The following is a 21135-nucleotide window of genomic DNA, read 5'->3' as shown; positions in this document are numbered from 1 at the left end:
CAGCATATCAATTGAGTGCTGAACCATGACAGATGATACAAACCTGAGAGCAGCTCAGCACAAGGAGGTGTGTCTATATATATATATATATATATATATATATATATATATATATATATATATATATATATATATATATATATATATATATATATATATATATATATATATATATATATATATATATATAGGTAGATATCCAATTTCAACTTCATTCAAAAGCAAATAAAAAAAAGTTTAAACTTCTGAATCGATTTAGATGTTGGAGGGAAAAGTGGAACATAAATACCGTACTCGGTTTCCTCTTTTATACACCAGCGTTTTTTTAAAGGTCAAACCCACGTTCGTCTGTCGCCAAGCTTCACACAGCTTCGTGCTGACAGACCTCACGGTCAGTTTCATCACCATTATCTCCCTAACACTAATTATAAAGTTCTAGCTGTGTCTAGTCTGGCTTGCTCAATGCAAAATGGGAACTCTTTGAAAAGGAGATGACAATTATCGGAGATGCATGAAAACTTTGAATATACAACTCGTGGCTGAGTCATGATGGTTGAATCCAATTAGTGTGCACACCAACAGCTGCTGCCGGCTTGGCTGCTCTGAGCCTCTAGAGTTGGGTATAAAAGAAAGTATTTACAGTAGGTTACACTGGGATGAGAAGCACAGACATAGAGGCAAAAATAAATATTCTGATCATTTTTGCAACAAAATAGTTTCCACAGATGTGCACAACTCCATTAATGTCTCTTTGCGTCTCTTTCTCAAACCTAATTGGTGAATGTGGTTATACACATCTCTCTTGGAATGGTGATCTTGGTGTGTGAGTCTTTCGCTTTGGCTACTGTCTACATGATGGAGCACGTAAAGCCACAACACTCCTTCAGCAGGGTGAGGCCTGTCTTGGTGAAAGGGGAGGAAGTCTGCTGAGCTCTGGCTGGTACCCTTCTTGATGATGCACCTAAAATTCAACACAAGTCGAATAAAACAAGTCACCACTCCGGATGTAGCTAAGTCTCATGATATAAATACACCATAACAATATGATTGGTCCTGCAGAGTGCGATCTGTTCACTGCCTGCATGTGGTGTTGTTTGGTGAGGTAAGCTGCTATCAGCGCCGGATAGGAAGGTGAAAGAGGCAAAGACATTATAAAAAATAGATGGAATTGCCCCTTCAAAGCTTTCAAATGTTTCACCCCTGGCAGGAGCAGATATTTTTCCTTTGCAACACTGTGGAGGAAATTTGAGCTGCTCATCTTTTCAAGAATGCTTTGATTTCGTGTCACTAAAAGGTTTTCATTTTCCTTTTTTTCATTCCGGAGTGAAATTGCTGGTGTGGTTTGGAAACCTCTTCACATTCCAAGTCTGCCTGACCTTAAATCCATGAATTGATAACAAGACATTTTCGTTCAGGATTTTCTCCTTCAGGAGAGCAAAATTCACGGTTCAATCAAGTAGCATTATGCTACTGGGTCCATGTTTGACTGCAGGTATGATGTTCTATTTCTGAAATGACGTGTAAATTTTGCTTCTGCTTTGTCAATCCAAAGAATATTTTTTCCAAAAGTCATTCAGTTTTTTTTCTTTTCTTATTTTTTAGCAAATGTGAGACAGTTTTTTTTTGTTTCCTTCTGATCAACTGTAGCTCTATGAGAGAAGAATATGTCTTCCAATCAAAATGTTATAATTTGAGTTTACTTCCTGCTGCATATCTATGTTCCCCAGGGCAAGGAAACCATAAGTTGCCACTCAGGCTTTTTATTAGTGAATGTGGCTCAAGTGTAATGCAATTTAAGCAGCATGTATGCCTAGGAAAGCGCTGTATAAATTCAGTCTATTAGAACATTTGTGCCCAGTCATTTTCTCACTGTTGAATCATAAACACTAATTTTAACCGAGACGAGCGAGTTCCACCAGACTTTAGACATTCTGGGTGTCTCCAATTCTTGATGTATTTAGATGTCACATATATAATTTAATAATATCATTTCTCATTTTTTCCTGCTTAAATACCTGATTTCTTCAAGTTTCTTGGCAATCGGGATTTCAAAAACTCTGCCATTTCTTTATCTTCTTCTTTTTCCCTGAAAACAAAATTGGGGTCACATGTCTGTTATTTTTTTCCTGGGTTGAATGTTTTTTTTTTTAAAAAAAAAACAACATTGTTGGCCCTCAAAAATGTTAAACGCATAATTGTGAAATGTCCATTTTCACCAGTTCTCACAGAATTGTACTAATGGCTGCTTCTCCTTTAATCCCATGTTGATACAGGCATCTGGAAATCCTTCCGATAAATGAGACAGAGCTGTTGAGGTCCACACCTCTCTTCCTAATATGTTGACTAATTTCTCTAAATTTGATCGATGTATATTTGTTGCCTTAAATTTACATGTATATACAGCTGTTCTTACCTTAATGTTGTTAAATAGGCCTATTGGAAGTGTGCATATCTACAAAACCATCCTCTTTCCATGTCTTACATTTTTGCTCCTGTGAATGAAAATTTGCTTTTGAAGCCTTTTCCGTTTGGACGCCTCTATGTTGTATGTATTGTGTGTTCTATGCATTTTATCTTTAGCTTGATCTACTTGTTGCATTTTATCTATCACTTTCCAATAAATCAGACAACAACAAAATGCATTAAAAGGTTACTTTGGAGCATGACACACACCTGAGGCGTTCAAACTCAACATCATCCACTAAGAAATCTCTGGTCTCCACCAGTTTGTGAATCTGCTGCAGCAGCTCGTCCTCCTTCTGTCGGTCTTCGTTGGACTTGTCCTTATCTAGAATAGAAACACAATTTGATAATATTGGTGTGAATTTGATTTACTGTGAGTTTCTGTTTGAGTAAAACTGAAATGGACTATTGATTTTTAAAAAAAAAAACCTTGAATCAAAGTGATGGTGCACACTGTGTTATAAACCCTGAGAAATGTGAGTCGGGGGGCAAAAGGGTGTTATATCACTGAGAAATTTGCTTTTAGGGAGCGGGGTGGCAAATGAGGGTGTCATTTCATAACTATTTTTTCTTACTAATAATCAGAAAGTTGTGTGAGATACAGGCAGAGTTTCTTTCATTCCGCCTGTTAAGTTTCTCTGTAGTGTTACTCTCTTGATTAGAGTTGACCGTATTCTGAGCCTTTAGCAGCCTCTAACAGGTTTTCTTCCAGGAATGCTCCTGTATTCAGCTCAATTCCCCACAGCATGACACTGCCACCACCATGTATTATTATCATTCAGTTCTTTATCATTAAATAATTCTTTACATTTCTGCTCTACTTTGTGTTGGTCTGTTCTAAGAAAAAAACACAAGTATTTCAGGTGCAGTACCTAAAGCAAATATGAAAGGTGGGTAGTTGGGCTTTAGGGTAAAAAGGGCCCAACTGTCTTGGGGTATGTTATAAAAAACTGTCCCCTTTTGCTTATAATTAGGAGTTGAATGAGCCATTTTTTAGGCAATTTTTGAATCAAAGAAAACTCCTCTGCTCATTTCTAAAACACTGTTTGACCATCAGATTTGGTGTTACATTTAGGTTTATGTATGAATCCAACAAAAACACATCAAAATTTGAAGATTTAATTAATGAAACTACACCTAAACATATTTTTTTTCCTTTTTTGACCATCATATTGAGTGAAGGTTTCCTACCTGGTATAGACACCAATTTGTGAAGCTCCTTCTTCAGTCGCGTAATCTCTTTACACAGCTGAACGTCATCCATCCTGCTCAGACAAGATAACACGGAAGAAGTACACACTGTCATGTTCTGTGTTTTCCTGTGTTTATTTTGAAGTTTCCTGTGTGTCTGAGTCTCCGTGTTGTCCTGTCTCCCCTTGATTAGTTCCCAGGTGTGTCTCGTTCCCTGATTACCCTCTGTGTATTTAGTGTCACCTGTGTCTCTGTGTCTTGTTGGATCCTCGTCATTCGTCACGTCTATGTCTCGTCCCTCCGTCGTCCTGTTCCCTGTGATCTGGTTTATTTCATTAAATTCATTATTTTGCATTCAATCCAGTCCAGCTGCGTTTCTGCCTCACCTCCACACCCCAACATGACAGAAGGATCCAACCACAAACGAGGTGAGGTCGCTAAATTTTTGGCCCAGCTGGACCGGGAGGTTTTTCGGGGGACTAGACTGGTCTTGGCACCCCCCGGATACGGTCCCCTCCGTTACCTCCGCCAGGGAAGCAGGCGACCTGAGCCGCCGGTGGACTCGGCCCCTGGTCGCTTCCCAAAGACACCACCTCCACAGTCTGCCCGGATGAAGCGGCGTGAGCCGCCGGTGGACCCGGCCCCTCGTCGCCTTCCGGGAACACCACATCCTCTGCCTGCCCGGAAAGAGCGACGTGAGCCGCCGGTGGATCCGGCCCCTCGTCGCCTTCCGGGAACACGCCCTCCGCTGCCGGCCCCGAGGCGCTTCGCCGGCACTCCTCCGTTGCCGGCCCCGAGGCGCTTCGCCGGCACTCCTCGCTGCGGCCCGGCGGCGCCGCCCGGCACTCCTCCGCTACCCGGCCCAGCGCCGCGGCACTCCTCCGCTACCGGCCCGAGGCGCCGCCCGGCACTCCTCCGCTACCCGGCGGCGCTCGCCCGGCACTCCTCCGCTACCCGGCCCGAAGCGCCGCCGGCACTCCTCCGCTACCCGGCCCGAGCGCTCGCGGCACTCCTCCGCTACCCGGCCCGAGGCGCTTCGCGGCACTCCTCCGCTGCCCGGCCCGAGCGCTTCGCCCGGCATTCCCCGCAACCCGGCCCGGCGGCTCGCGGACTTCCCCCTCAGCGGCCCGAGGCGGCTCGCCGGACTTCCCGCAGCGGCCCAGGCGGCTCGCCGCACTTCCCGCAGCGGCCCGGCGGCTCGCCCACTTCCCGCAGCCGGCCCGGCGGCTCGCCGCACTTCCCCGCAGCGGCCCGAGGCGGCTCGCCGCCGCAGCCGGCCCGGCTCGCCCAGTGCCAGTCGAGCTCCGTCCAGTGCCAGTCGAGCTCCGTCCAGTGCCAGTCCCGAGCTCCGTCCAGTGCCAGTCGAGCTCCGTCCCAGTGCCAGTCGAGCTCCGTCCCAGTGCCAGTCGAGCTCCGTCCCAGTGCCAGTCGAGCTCCGTCCCAGTGCCAGTCGAGCTCCGTCCCAGTGCCAGTCGAGCTCCGTCCAGTGCCAGTCCCGAGCTCCGTCCCAGTGCCAGTCGAGCTCCGTCCAGTGCCAGTCCGAGCTCCGTCCCAGTGCCAGTCCGAGCTCCGTCCCAGTGCCAGTCGAGCTCCGTCCCAGTGCCAGTCCCGAGCTCCGTCCCAGTGCCAGTCGAGCTCCGTCCCAGTGCCAGTCCCAGCTCCGTCCAGTGCCAGTCCCGAGCTCCGTCCCAGTGCCAGTCGAGCTCCGTCCCAGTGCCAGTCCCGAGCTCCGTCCCAGTGCCAGTCCCGAGCTCCTTCCTAGTGCTCCCCCCGCGACTCCTATGCGCCGAGGTCGGCCCCCGGACCCCCTCCGTGGCTCCCGCTTCCTGCGCCGAGGTCGGCCCCCGGACCCCCTCCGTGGCTCCCGCTTCCTGCGCCGAGGTCGGCCCCCGGACCCCCTCCGTGGCTCCCGCTTCCTGCGCCGAGGTCGGCCCCGGACCCCTCCGTGGCTCCCGCTTCCTGCGCCGAGGTCGGCCCCCGGACCCCCTCCGTGGCTCCGCTTCCCTGCGCCCGAGTGGCCCCGGACCCCTCCGTGGCTCCCGCTTCCTGCGCCGAGGTCGGCCCCGGACCCCCTCCGTGGCTCCGCTTCCCTGCGCCGAGGTCGGCCCCGGACCCCTCCGTGGCTCCCGCTTCCTCGCCGAGGTCGGCCCCGGACCTGTTCCTGAGCCTCCGCCCACTGGGTTGGGTTTGTTTTTGTGTGTTTTGGACTCTTGGCCTCCACCCACTCGGTTGGGTGTGTTTTTTGTTGTTTTGGACTCTGGCCCACCCTACAGCGCCCCCCACCCCCACCCATGTTGTGTTTTTGGCTTTTTTTTTTTTGGGGCGTCTAGGAGCCGCCCTTTAAGGGGGGGGTAATGTCATGTTCTGTGTTTTCCTGTGTTTATTTTGAAGTTTCCTGTGTGTCTGAGTCTCCGTGTTGTCCTGTCTCCCCTTGATTAGTTCCCAGGTGTGTCTCGTTCCCTGATTACCCTCTGTGTATTTAGTGTGACCTGTGTCTCTGTGTCTTGTTGGATCCTCGTCATTCGTCACGTCTATGTCTCGTCCCTCCGTCGTCCTGTTCCCTGTGATCTGGTTTATTTCATTAAATTCATTATTTTGCATTCAATCCAGTCCAGCTGCGTTTCTGCCTCACCTCCACACCCCAACATGACACACACACCGTACAAATCTACAAGTTAGTGCTGCACACTTTACACACGGCATCACATCTTTAATCACGGAGACTTCCAAGTTTCTACGCAGGCAGCGTATCGACACTGGCAATCACTTCATCCGGGGTTGGTAATTAACTTCCAGCTTTTTTGTTTTTATAGATTCTCATGCATTTCACAACCTTCATGCAAAGTGGGGAGGAGATTACCAAGGAGTCTCTGTCTTACTGACAGCAGTGTGAAAATGTCAGACAGCCGTGTCAAAATGGCAGCAATAAATAGGCATGATTGGCACTGAAAACCAGGTCTTTGAATCTGCTGGAACCTTTGGAAATGTCTAATTTATCGATGGATGCACAGCAGCCTTTACTCATTCAGGTGACGTGAGTTGAAAGCTGGACGGGAAATCTGTCGGAGCTGAAAGAAAACCTCTAAAAGAAGTTCTTGAGGATTTTTTTATTTTATTTTAAAAGAGATTTCTTTGCCCAACTCAGCACATAAACAGCGAGGAATTCCTTAAAGGAATGAGAGCTGGGTAGAAATGTAGGCGCACCATGTCTACCTGGATCATTTCCACTTCTTTATGCTCTGTCCTTCATGGAATTGGTGGATGATTAGTGACACTGAGGTGAGGTGGGAGACCCTGCATATGCTCACACACTATCACACACATTTATCTCTGTCATCTGAGCCAGATCTGCTCCTCGGCTCTTATCTTGTGGATTCTCCAGGTCTTTAGGGAGAAATGGCAGCACGGTCAAGAAAACATGGAGTTTATCCACATGCTGCGCTTTTGGTCACACTTCCCTTCCTGCCCCCACTTTTCTTCACATTCTCTCTCCACTCTGAATGTTGCTGCTGTCTATCTACGTCAGGAGAGTATGAATAAATATCCATGCATTAGCCTGCACAGTGGAAGGAAAGGTGGAGACACTGAAATTTGAAAAGAGGGCTGTCTGGGTGAAAATGAAAGCAAAGAAGACAGTAGTAAGAGTGAAAAAATAGAGTGCTGTCTGCAATATTGACCAGCTTTAAGCACAATATGTTCAGGGAGGCATATATTTAATTGCAGTTTTTATGAGAATAAAGCATGTAAGTTGCTTCAAGAGTAACTCTCTTAATAAAATAGTGACAACTTTAACACCTATAATTTTTGTAACCCCATTTTATACATTTATGACTTTACTTTTAAATGAGACTGCAACTTTAACAGGAAATGCTTTATATGCTCATTTCAGAAAGATAACAATGAAGCACCATCTCCTACCAATGTTTCCGCTGTAAATAATTAGCGGTATCTGCGTAATTAACAATAAATCTTAACTACTGTTGAACAGCTCATAAAACAACTTACGAAGGTAGAGGTCTCCTTTGGTCTGAACCATCTTATTTTAGCTTTTAGATTATCCCTCTAAGGACATGTAGTCTGGATTTATGCTAAATTAAATGCATAATAACTGATTAAAAGCTTTCAGAAAAATAAGTCTCCATCTAAAGGGTTTCAGAAGGGTCAATTTAGGACATCTAAATATCTTTTAGGATAACTATGATTTAAATTCTTTACCTGTACATAAATCCTGGAAAAATAACCTAAGTTAACTTACATATATGTACAAATGTAACCTCTGTTAAAAAAACAAAACAAATATACCCCAATTTGAGGACAAAACCTTTTGAGGGGAGACTTCATATAGGAATGTTTGCTGCTCTGCACTGTTGGCCTTGTAGTTTTGTTACCACTAGTAACATTCTCAAATGAATAGTGTGGGTTTATTTAAATTTTTTTTTTTTCAAAAATAAAAATAAATGACAAATGAAAGGAAATCTAATCAGAGACCAAGAGTTTAAAAAAAATGGATGCATTTCTGACTTTTTAACTTCTAAACATGATATTAAATCTAAGCCTTTTTAGGTCATTGCAAAAAACCCTATTTAAGTACATTATTCCATAACACTCGTGACCATCAGTTCAGTGGATTCCTAAACCTGTTCCTCCTGTCCAGGTTTGCAGAAGGAGGAATAGTACAGATTGGAGCACCAGGATTGGGCTCAGTGGATTTGGAAGTGGATGTTAAGCATTATCAGACATCAGGGAGCTGAAAGTGAATGCTCAAAGTGATGGAGAGTTGCAGTTCACTAACAACACCTGCTTTTATTTCTGGTAGCTTTACAGAGTGGCTTTCCTCAGAAGCAGCTAATTAAAAGACTCCCTCTGTCTTTCCTCCCTGATGCTGACCTCCCTTTGAGATCTGTTGTTGTTCTCAGCAGAATCAATCTCAGAGAAAGCACCACAGTGTTTCACAGCACTGAAGATTTTTTTAATGCACTTAACCAATTATTTTGAGTATTTTTTTATCGACTGGGTAGATTACACTGAAAAAAAATCAGATGAGGAAAAATGAGTTGAATTTACCTTAAAAAAAAGATGCAATAAATGGGGTAGAATGTGTAAATAACATTTAGCACGAATAAAAGAAAAAGAAATCACTTTAGTTTCTTTCCATTAAAAATTGTTAATAGCTAGCTGCAGGGATCCACTCACATGTATCTGAGCTCTGACTCCCTCCTGACCAGGATGTCCCTGATCCTTTCAATCTTGAAGAGCTCCCCCTCAATGTCATCCACAGTAATGGTGGAGTCCGCCATGGACACCACATCGTCCTCTGAAAGAGAGGAAGAAAAAGTCTTATCGCTGGGAAAAAAAACATACATAACGTCTCATGGAGTGTTAGTGTTGCTGTTTTTATCAGGGGAGTTTAAAATTGTTTCAATTACCGCTCACAGACAGGGTGGGTAATAGAGTTTTCAAAAATAATCAACACTGGCACTGCAAAACAATTACCCAGTATGAATGTGCATGTTAAACAGCTGCAGCAGGTGGAGTTGGGAATTTGCTCCCCGCTGTAGAGCAGAGCAGAGAGTCACAGTCAAATCCCAGTTTGTCAGTGACTGGCACGGCTCACATCGCCGCCACTCACCCCTGCACATGCCAACACACACGCATACACACACACACACACACACACACGACCGCACACAAAAATTGTTCAATTGCAAAAAGCCAAGGCAATAGAGCTGCACACTTGTGTCTGCACAGGCGTTCTGCTTCAAAGATTCTCTGTTAATACTAATAATAATTTGTACGGATGCCCATTTTTACACTGAATGCTCTTCAGTATTAATCAACACATTCTCGCACACTGACTGAAATGAGTGGTTATTATAAGGAGGAAGCAAATCTTGGGTAATGGAGATCAAATCAAAGTTTGATGAACATCCTTATCATGAAGGAATAATTTTTTCTTCTAGTGTAAAAGGGCAAACTGTGCTGTGCTGCAGCCTGCACCAATCGCAGATTGAACCATTTATGATGAAAAAAACATCAAATTGGATGCCGATCAAAACACCCTGCATTCTGTACTTTAAACGGTTCACAATTAGTGAAGGATTATGCTCATAATTATCAACTCAATGAGTGGTTGTAGTGAATAAAGAGTCGACTGCCATGTTGTGAGATCAGGTTCCCACTTCTTCCCCCTTTCACTGCTCAGCTCTCACTCTCACTGGCTCCTTCCTGCTCAGAACTTTGATTTGATTGACAGAATGGTGACCTCTCTTTTTAAAAACAGGACAAATACAATGAAAAAAAAGAAGAGGACGCCATCAGCTCATCCATCAGCCCTGCCATTTTATTTGAATGCCAATCTGCACTGAGGACATAGATGATAACTAATTTTGGTTATGGCTCTGTTTGGTAGATTTGCTAGCAGGGCTCTGTTCATTTGTTTTTTTATTAAATAAAAATGAAAAGTTTGATTAAAATATTAAACAAAAGTAACAAGCACAACAAAGAAAACATTCATATTCACTAAGTTAAGGTAAAATCTGAGGCTGTAGATTAACAACCATTCGGGAGCCGAGTCAAAAGAGCCAAACTTTCCCTCCTTCAGCTTCTTAACTTTTTTTAAGAAAGATTTTGCCACAGTTACTCCTGTCACATTTGCTCTAATGGGTATCTTACTAAAATCAAATAAAAAAAAGCTTTGGTTTAAAAAACTGTGCCTCACTTTTAGCAATGGTTACTACCGTATTTATATTTACTTTATAATCACTATCAGTAGCTGATTATGTGTATTTATTAAGGTTTATATTTTATTATCTCCTCTTAGATTTTAGAAATTTTTAAGCACCTTTTGATATAAAAAAAAATTATATTAGATGCTTACAAGCTCATGACAAAAGCCCAGACTGAGCAATTTCAGGAAATCATGTCTTCCTGTGTGTGAATTCATTCATCAAGCAGCTTCGGCTAGCCGGCGGTAAAGAAGGACGCAAACAAATAACACCAATATCACCTCACTTTCTGACTCTGTCGAGCCCTTAATACCTTTTTATTTACACAACTCACTATTCAGCATAGCTCTAATATATCATCTCTATTCAAGTCACACCGAACCTTGATCGAGGTACAACTGAGGTTTAAAGTGCAGCAAATATACTGCTTTATAGTAAAGAGGCAGAATAGGAGTGTGCAATTCTCAGTAAAATTAGATCTGTATGACTCAAGGCTGCCAAAAAAAGCTCTGAAGAATGCATTAACCGTACTTCATGATCAGAATTAGAGTGAACTGGCAAATATTTGCTGGAATGGAGTCTTCATTTTTGTAATTTACAGCTGCACTCCATGACACATAAACGTTGGGCAGTAAGAATGAAAAACACAGTTAAGCAAACAGATTGCAGGCCACTCTGAAAAACCTGGTTAATGCCAAGTTGTTGTAAAGATTCCCCTTCACCATCTTAGATTAGAAACACACAACTTAAATGTTATTGAGCTGACAATCAAACGGTCTTTACCAGACTGACAGCGGGTATTTATTAAGGACAAAATACGTGGCCCAGTCAAAGTACAGAAGAGAAGATGACTTGAAATTGGATTTTCTCTGAGACTAGCCAACATACCTGAACCTGAACTATTTATGTTAAAAAATAAAAACAGTGAGCAGGAATGTCTGTTTCTATATGAGCAAAGCCTGTAGTTGGAGCTGCTATGAAAGATGGTTGACAAATGGCGAAGGGTCTAGAGCAGGGGTCTCAAACTCCAGTCCTCAAGGGCCGCAGTCCTGCAGCTTTTAGATGTGCCTCTGCTGCACCACACCTGAATAGAATAATTAGGTCATTAGCAAGACTCTGGAGAACTGATCTACACAAGAAGGAGGTAATTAAGCCATTTCATTCCAGTGTTTTGTACCTGTGGCACATCAAAAAACTGCAGGACAGCGACTGGAGGACTGGAGTTTGAGACCCCTGGTCTAGAGATACAAATACACCCTTTCCCGATTATTTGAAACTATTTCGTCATCATTTCACAATTAACTGGATCTCGACGTTTTCATGAAAAAGTAGATGTTTTTTGATTTCATTCGGACTGATATAGCTAAGCTGAATTAAAATAAGATACTATATTGGATAAGCAGCTTTAGTAAATTCCATAATATCTTTTATTGAAATGACACAATTATATAGTGTGTAAATAAATAAAATAAGATTCTGTGTGCAGAAAAGGCGATGAATGAAATTTACACACATGGACCATCTGAGAGAGAAAATAATCTGATCTCTTGCTCCTTAGAAACATAATTTTCCATTGTAGAGATGACAAACATGTTAGCTTGTTACAAAGACTACATAAGCATATGCATCAGAAAGCCTGGTGCCACACACACATTATACTTATTGATGTACACTACTGGAGACAGCATGCTGCAGAGGCTCTGTAGACCAGCTAATACTGTCACTAAGCAGTTATGAGTCATCACCAGACCTTTCTGAAATTCTCACTGCTTCATCCAGGCTTACGCTTTTTCTCACTCACTCTCCCTTTACCATTTCTTTTTATTTTTCATCCATAATGTCACCCCATGGCTCCATTCTTAATCCAAACTCCTGCAAATATCAGTGATCTAGTGAGGCAAAATGAAATCATTTTCAAAACTCTATAGCTCTTTTTTACATGGCTGTAAATTGATCTGAGCTTTCTGTGATCAATGACCTTGAGATGAAAATACTGGATTGGGAAAGTAAGAAAAATAAGAGGAAAATATGATAATCAATGCAAAAATATGTAAAAAAAAAAAAAAAAAAAGGGCATATAGTGATGGCTTCCACTGACAGAGTTACAGCATCATCAGGAGACACTGAACTGATCAACAATGTTAAACTGCAATAGAAAACTTTGTTCTTTAACTTTATGAATATGATTTAGTTACAACTTGTCAGGAAGACAAAAGAATGCTTTTCTTCAAAAACAACACAACATAAAACATTTAGAGCTACTAAATGTTTTATGTTGTGTTGGACTAATATGAGATATATGAACAAATAAAAACTTGCAAATGGAAATTTTAATGAAAATATCATATTAAATAAAGTCTGCATTGCTTTATAGGGCTGGACAAAAGTAATTAGACCCCTTGAAGTCTATTATATTTTGTTTCATTAAATAAGAAATGCCAGGATATTTGGGGGACATTTTGTCACAAACCAACACAAAGTAATGAATATTTGTGTATAAGAAGAAAAATTACAGATAAATGAAAGTAAAATCTGACATATTTCACAAGTTGTTTGTGTTCAACCCCTAAATTATTTGTCCTTTTCATTATTTCTTTTGTGAAATAACTCAAGCTCAGTCATCAACCACTTCATTCTAACTCTGATTGTATATTTAGCATCGTTGTCCTGTTGGAAGGTGAAACTCTGGCACAGTCTAAAAGGTTTTACAACCTCGAACAGGTTTTCTTCCGATATTGCCCTCTCTTTAGCTCCATCCATCTTCCTGTCAACTCTGACCCTGTACTGAGAAAAAAATACATTTCCGAAGGATGATGCTGCTACCTCAAATTAGCTTAGTTTTTTCTCTTTGTTTAACTTCTTTTAATTGTAAGTTGTTTAATTCACAATCTGTAATGAGTGGTTGACAAAAACATCCAGTTAGCCTCCCCTACTGGTCCACGAGTCACTCACATCAGAGCGCGAAACAATCTGTGTCACAGATAATTATTACAATGAAGTTTAACAATATATTTTTCTCCAACATGTGACCGTATAGTGGTTATAATTAATAATACATCTTTAATATGAATTTTATAAAATTTCATCTTTCCTTTATAAATGAAACAATCTAGAAAATAAATACAGATAGCAATCAAAATTAATTATTAAATTACTAAATAGCACCCTCTAGTGCTTCACAGAAAACAACGGCCATGTTGTCATGGAAACAGCTAATAAACAAACTAACAAATTGGCAAACATAACTGACAAACAGGCTAATACAACAGACAAACTGACAAACATAACTGACAAACTGACAAACATAACTGACACATTAAATTATTGACATTTTTACGTGTAATGATTGGTTGACAAAAACTTCCAGTTAGCCTCCCCTACTGGTCCAACAGTCACTCTGTGTACCGCAACAACACTCCAATTTAGTCCCCGAACAAAACCACAAAAACAAGTTAGAGGAGAACCGGATTTGATGACTTACCACATCAGAGCACAAAACAGTCTGTGTGGAATTTCCGGTTTCCCCTCTTATTCTCTTTTAAAGTGAAGACAGCACGTCAATATGAATTATGGTTTGTCCACAACTTCTTTCTAAGCGACCCAAAGTTTTTGATTTTTTGAAAAATCAGAGTGTAAATGCCGCTCCGCCAGAGTGAGATTCATAGTGACATTTTGACCCCAAATCATTTTTTTACTCGCCCTCATGCTCACAAATATCACATGATTGGTATCAAATTCGGTCATGACATTGATACGCATGCCTGCTCCGGTCAAAGGTTTTAAAAAATTATCTAGTTCTTTTGGTTTTCTGTCAAGGTGCTTCAGAGCAAAATCATGCGCCAGGGTATCTGACAGATCTTACTGATTCACTTCCATGTATTTCTGAAAAAATTCAGACCTTGGCACACACCTTCTTTATATCATCGCTGTTAATACTGTGAATGACCAATTTGCATCACCACTGAATATGGCGATGGTTTATTCAAAGTGATGTGCAGTGTTAGTTTTTTTCTACACATTTTGCATGTAAGTCATAAAAGGTTTAGTTTGCTTCTTTGTATTCTAAAAGCTGCTTGTTCACCGTTGTTGTCTAAAAACCTCCCAAGTGAAATGGATTTTTGTTGAATTTGTCAAAAATTAAATCATATATAAATCTGTTAATCTCTTCATGTTAAATAAATTTAAAAATATTACTTTTTATTTAAGTATTTATGTCAGCTTGATTCATGCAAAACTGATATGATTGTTTCCATAGCAACAATCAGAAGCAAGACATCAGAAGTCCAGTGAGGACACCGATGAGGTCATAGATGACATCATGTACATCACAGTAGATCAAAGAAGTTCTAAAGCTTGAATGCTTGAATCTCAAAGCCTCAGTCAGGATCCAGACACTTTGTGGAGATTCAGATTTGTGCAGAGCAATAATGTTTAGTGTTTCGAATGTCCTCGTTCCCTTGTTTATCCCACTTAGTTGGGGCCTGGGATATGCTGTCACCATGGGGTTGAAGAAAGTCTTCCCTGAAGCGTTTAGTTTAACAGGAAAGATTTACAACAAAAGTTATTATCTGGATGATTTGTTTTGGCAAGGTCTTCCATCCAATGACAAAGTATAAACCAAACCGGCTGGCAAGGTTTGTTAGGAAAAGGCTATGGAACCGCAGACTCTGACCAGACAAGGACTATATGAGGCAGTACAGCGGACGACTGTACTGTCTCTGGACAAACAGGTTTGTCCCCAACTAGTGTGTCGGTTGTTAGTTCTGACTGAGACTGTACGAGACAGTACCAAGGAGAATCTTACTGTCTTCGAACAAACTGATCCGGCTGGGGAAGTTTGTTCAAAGACGACGGTATAGGGTGAGTGTGAGAGTACAGCCACAGAAAAATCTAACCCAGCTGGGAAAGATTTGTCTGCGGCTGACCTCGCAGCCAAAGCTGTAGCTGAAGTGACAGCACAAGCTTTGGTTTTGTTGGTTTCATCTCTTTCCTTTCCAGACGAGAGTTCTCTGAAGGTCTGACTTAAACTTATGGGACAAAAGGGCCTCTCCTTGGGCTGCCACCTTATCGTGGTGGAGGGGTTTGAGTGCCCCAATGATCCTGGGAGCTATGCTGTCCGGGGCTTCATGCCCCTGGTAGGGTCACCCAAGGCCTCATGCCCCGATGATGGATTCAAACTTTGGACTACGTGTTCCCTCGCCTGGACGCGGGTCACCAGGGCCCCACTCTGGAGCCAGGCCTGGAGGGGGGGCACGACGGCGAGCGTCCGGTGGCCGGGCTTTTACCCATGGAGCCCAGCGGGCCCAGCCCGAAGAGGAAACATGGGTCCCCCCTCCCATGGGCCCACCACCTGTGAGAGGGGCCAACGGGGTCGGGTGCATTGTGTGATGGGTGGCAGCCGAAGGAGGGGACCCTGGCGGTCTGATCCTCGGTTGCGGAAGCTAGCTCTTGGGACATGGAATGTCACCTCTCTGGTGGGGAAGGAGCCGGAGCTAGTGTGTGAGGCTGAGAGGTTCCGGCTAGAAATAGTCGGTCTCACCTCGACGCATGGCTCTGGTTCTGGAACCAGTCTCCTTGAGAGGGGCTGGACAAACTTCCACTCTGGAGTTGCCCAAGGTGAGAGGCGTCGGCAGGGGTGGGCATACTTGTTGCTCCCCATCTCGGCGCCTGTCGTTGGGGTTTACCCAGTGAACGAGAGGGTAGCCTCCCTCCGCCTGCGGGTGGGGGGACGGGTCCTGACTTTCGTTTGTGCTTACGGGCCGAACGACAGCTCAGATTACCCACCCTTTTTGGAGTCCCTAGAGGGGGTACTGGAGAGTGCTCCACCTCGGGACTCCCTTGTTCTGCTGGGGGACTTCAACGCTCACGTGGGCAATGACAGTGAGGCCTGGAGGGGCGTGGTTTTGCTTAAAGTTGTTTTGGCTACTAGGGTCAAAACTACTTTAAGCAAATGTCAAAAATACATTTTGTAATCAAATTTTACGTTGAAACAGAGGAACAAAAGGGCCACTCTGCGAGGGAGAAGCCATCAGTCCAAAAGCGACACAAAACGTCAGTCTTATATATATATAACTTAACTTATATATATATATCAATAGATATATATCTATTGATATATATATATATATATATATCAATAGATATATATCTATTGATATATATATATATATATATATATATATATATAGAGAGAGAGAGAGAGAGAGAGAGAGATACAGTATAGACCAAACGTTTGGACACAGGCTAATACAACAGACAAACTGACAAACATAACTGACACATTAAATTATTGACATTTTTACCTGTAATGATTGGTTGACAAAAACTTCCAGTTAGCCTGGAAGTTTTTGTCAACAGTCACTCTGTGTACCGCAACAACACTCCAATTTAGTCCCCGAACAAAACCACAAAAATAAGTCAGAGGAGAACCGGATTTGATGACTTACCACATCAGAGCGCAAAACAGTCTGTGTGGAATTTCCGGTTTCCCCTCTTATTCTCTTTTAAAGTGAAGACAGCACGTCAATATGAATTATGGTTTGTCCACAACTTCTTTCTAAGCGACCCAAAGTTTTAGATTTTTTGAAAAATCAGAGTGTAAATGCCGCTCCGCCAGAGTGAGATTCATAGTGACATTTTGACCCCAAATCATTTTTTTACTCGCCCTCATGCTCACAAATATCACATGATTGGTATCAAATTCGGTCATGACATTGATACGCATGCCTGCTCCGGTCAAAGGTTTTAAAAAATTATCTAGTTCTTTTGGTTTTCTGTCAAGGTGCTTCAGAGCAAAATCATGCGCCAGGGTATCTGACAGATCTTACTGATTCACTTCCATGTATTTCTGAAAAAATTCAGACCTTGGCACACACCTTCTTTATATCATCGCTGTTAATACTGTGAATGACCAATTTGCATCACCACTGAATATGGCGATGGTTTATTCAAAGTGATGTGCAGTGTTAGTTTTTTTCTACACATTTTGCATGTAAGTCATAAAAGGTTTAGTTTGCTTCTTTGTATTCTAAAAGCTGCTTGTTCACCGTTGTTGTCTAAAAACCTCCCAAGTGAAATGGATTTTTGTTGAATTTGTCAAAAATTAAATCATATATAAATCTGTTAATCTCTTCATGTTAAATAAATTTAAAAATATTACTTTTTATTTAAGTATTTATGTCAGCTTGATTCATGCAAAACTGATATGATTGTTTCCATAGCAACAATCAGAAGCAAGACATCAGAAGTCCAGTGAGGACACCGATGAGGTCATAGATGACATCATGTACATCACAGTAGATCAAAGAAGTTCTAAAGCTTGAATGCTTGAATCTCAAAGCCTCAGTCAGGATCCAGACACTTTGTGGAGATTCAGATTTGTGCAGAGCAATAATGTTTAGTGTTTCGAATGTCCTCGTTCCCTTGTTTATCCCACTTAGTTGGGGCCTGGGATATGCTGTCACCATGGGGTTGAAGAAAGTCTTCCCTGAAGCGTTTAGTTTAACAGGAAAGATTTACAACAAAAGTTATTATCTGGATGATTTGTTTTGGCAAGGTCTTCCATCCAATGACAAAGTATAAACCAAACCGGCTGGCAAGGTTTGTTAGGAAAAGGCTATGGAACCGCAGACTCTGACCAGACAAGGACTATATGAGGCAGTACAGCGGACGACTGTACTGTCTCTGGACAAACAGGTTTGTCCCCAACTAGTGTGTCGGTTGTTAGTTCTGACTGAGACTGTACGAGACAGTACCAAGGAGAATCTTACTGTCTTCGAACAAACTGATCCGGCTGGGGAAGTTTGTTCAAAGACGATGGTATAGGGTGAGTGTGAGAGTACAGCCGCAGAAAAATCTAACCCAGCTGGGAAAGATTTGTCTGCGGCTGACCTCGCAGCCAAAGCTGTAGCTGAAGTGACAGCACAAGCTTTGGTTTTGTTGGTTTCATCTCTTTCCTTTCCAGACGAGAGTTCTCTGAAGGTCTGACTTAAACTTATGGGACAAAAGGGCCTCTCCTTGGGCTGCCACCTTATCGTGGTGGAGGGGTTTGAGTGCCCCAATGATCCTGGGAGCTATGCTGTCCGGGGCTTCATGCCCCCGGTAGGGTCACCCAAGGCCTCATGCCCCGATTATGGATTCAAACTTTGGACTATGTGTTCCCTCGCCTGGACGCGGGTCACCGGGGCCCCACTCTGGAGCCAGGCCTGGAGGGGGGGCACGACGGCGAGCGTCCGGTGGCCGGGCTTTTACCCATGGAGCCCAGCGGGGCCCAGCCCGAAGAGGAAACATGGGTCCCCCCTCCCATGGGCCCACCACCTGTGAGAGGGGCCAACGGGGTCGGGTGCATTGTGTGATGGGTGGCAGCCGAAGGAGGGGACCCTGGCGGTCTGATCCTCGGTTGCGGAAGCTAGCTCTTGGGACATGGAATGTCACCTCTCTGGTGGGGAAGGAGCCGGAGCTAGTGTGTGAGGCTGAGAGGTTCCGGCTAGAAATAGTCGGTCTCACCTCGACGCATGGCTCTGGTTCTGGAACCAGTCTCCTTGAGAGGGGCTGGACAAACTTCCACTCTGGAGTTGCCCAAGGTGAGAGGCGTCGGGCAGGGGTGGGCATACTTGTTGCTCCCCATCTCGGCGCCTGTACGTTGGGGTTTACCCCGGTGAACGAGAGGGTAGCCTCCCTCCGCCTGCGGGTGGGGGGACGGGTCCTGACTTTCGTTTGTGCTTACGGGCCGAACGACAGCTCAGATTACCCACCCTTTTTGGAGTCCCTAGAGGGGGTACTGGAGAGTGCTCCACCTCGGGACTCCCTTGTTCTGCTGGGGGACTTCAACGCTCACGTGGGCAATGACAGTGAGGCCTGGAGGGGCGTGGTTTTGCTTAAAGTTGTTTTGGCTACTAGGGTCAAAACTACTTTAAGCAAATGTCAAAAATACATTTTGTAATCAAATTTTACGTTGAAACAGAGGAACAAAAGGGCCACTCTGCGAGGGAGAAGCCATCAGTCCAAAAGCGACACAAAACGTCAGTCTTATATATATATAACTTAACTTATATATATATATCAATAGATATATATCTATTGATATATATATATATATATATATATATATATATATATATAGATACAGTATAGACCAAACGTTTGGACACAGGCTAATACAACAGACAAACTGACAAACATAACTGACACATTAAATTATTGACATTTTTACCTGTAATGATTGGTTGACAAAAACTTCCAGTTAGCCTGGAAGTTTTTGTCAACAGTCACTCTGTGTACCGCAACAACACTCCAATTTAGTCCCCGAACAAAACCACAAAAATAAGTCAGAGGAGAACCGGATTTGATGACTTACCACATCAGAGCGCAAAACAGTCTGTGTGGAATTTCCGGTTTCCCCTCTTATTCTCTTTTAAAGTGAAGACAGCACGTCAATATGTATTATGGTTTGTCCACAACTTCTTTCTAAGCGACCCAAAGTTTTAGATTTTTTGAAAAATCAGAGTGTAAATGCCGCTCCGCCAGAGTGAGATTCATAGTGACATTTTGACCCCAAATCATTTTTTTACTCGCCCTCATGCTCACAAATATCACATGATTGGTATCAAACTCGGTCATGACATTGATACGCATGCCTGCTCCGGTCAAATGTTTTAAAAAATTATCTAGTGCTTATGGTTTTCTGTCAAAGTGCTTCAGAGCAAAATCATGCGCCAGGGTATCTGACAGATCTCACTGATTCACTTCCATGTATTTCTGAAAAAATTCAGACCTTGGCACACACCTTCTTTATATCATCGCTGTTAATACTGTGAATGAGGTAGAGATATGAATGGCGGGACTATCGGAGATCACAAATAGCCCTCTCATATGCTTCAAACAGTTTCCGAATATGTATTCCCGAACGAGAAGGAGTTGTTTGCAATGCTTTTTTTAGTCAAATTGGCTGTCTCAAACAGAGAATTGTCTCCCCCTGGATGTCTCACTCACGCCTGGCAGGTGGCAGAGAGGATTATTTACCATAGCAACAGAACCCAGAGCAGGGAGAGCTGCTTTGGACTACAAATACGCATCACTGTAGTTCGAACTATGTTGGAAGACTCAGTTAAAACAGAGGAGGACTGAGCTGGCCTTTAGAACTACTTGCTGTTATGGGTTGTATATAACTCATTTAACTCAGTCACTGTTACATTGGGATGACTTTGACCCTTTCAAATGAAGCTTAACAAAAATTTCAAAATAAAAGCCTTGGCAATTTTTATATCATGTAATTTCTCTTTTTGGCTTTATATGACTGGTTTATCCAAAGCACTCTTACTCGTTGGATTAGTGTGGGCATTTAATATACAATTACACTGAAGTCAATATTCATTTTAGACAGGACATTGAAAACACGGTTCAGTACTTGTTAAATTGCACTCTACAGTAATGCTTTGGGAGTCAATAGTGCTAGTCAATATGACATCATATATGTACACAAATGTCAGATTCAGCCTAGTCAATAGAGACAGAAGGATAAGTTTTTTTAAAAAATGACCTGTTTTTTTGGCGTCTCCGCTCCATGTGGTGTGCTCCAGTGAACCATACTGGTGAGAGGATCCTTGCTTCTTCTCCATCGGTGCTGCAGCTGCTCTCCGGTAGTAAGAGGCAGGGCAGCAGCAGAGAACTACAGGGGAGGGTCTTGCAGGCGGATTGTTGATGTATTTGTGAGTCATCAGCAGTCAGTCACTAACGTACGGAGGCAAAGGCGGCAAGA

The 21135-nt window shown here is 43.0% G+C and overlaps 1 protein-coding gene across 3 annotated transcripts; it reads right to left on the bottom strand.

Moving 5' to 3' along the window:
• Positions 1-170: 170 nt before the first annotated feature.
• LOC122830206 (bMERB domain-containing protein 1-like) lies at positions 171-21130 on the bottom strand. 3 transcript variants are annotated; one of them, XM_044115378.1, is made up of 7 exons: positions 16826-16843; positions 13717-13776; positions 8848-8968; positions 3655-3728; positions 2674-2788; positions 2016-2086; positions 171-961 (listed from the first exon to the last, which is right to left on the bottom strand). In XM_044115378.1, exons 3-7 carry the CDS (start codon positions 8949-8951, stop codon positions 849-851), a joined length of 477 nt encoding a protein of 158 aa, XP_043971313.1. In that variant the 5' UTR covers positions 8952-8968; positions 13717-13776; positions 16826-16843; the 3' UTR covers positions 171-848. The 3 variants fall into 3 exon arrangements, with proteins under 3 accessions (XP_043971313.1, XP_043971312.1, XP_043971310.1); XM_044115377.1 differs by lacking the exon at positions 16826-16843 and adding an exon at positions 13861-13884; XM_044115375.1 differs by lacking the exons at positions 13717-13776; positions 16826-16843 and adding an exon at positions 20917-21130.
• Positions 21131-21135: the final 5 nt, after the last annotated feature.

The sequence above is a fragment of the Gambusia affinis genome, linkage group LG04, assembly GCF_019740435.1.
Source record: "Gambusia affinis linkage group LG04, SWU_Gaff_1.0, whole genome shotgun sequence".
NCBI classification, from domain to species: domain Eukaryota; kingdom Metazoa; phylum Chordata; class Actinopteri; order Cyprinodontiformes; family Poeciliidae; genus Gambusia; species Gambusia affinis.
Note: the sequence above shows the minus strand (reverse complement) of the source record. Positions and strands in the feature narration are given on the sequence as shown.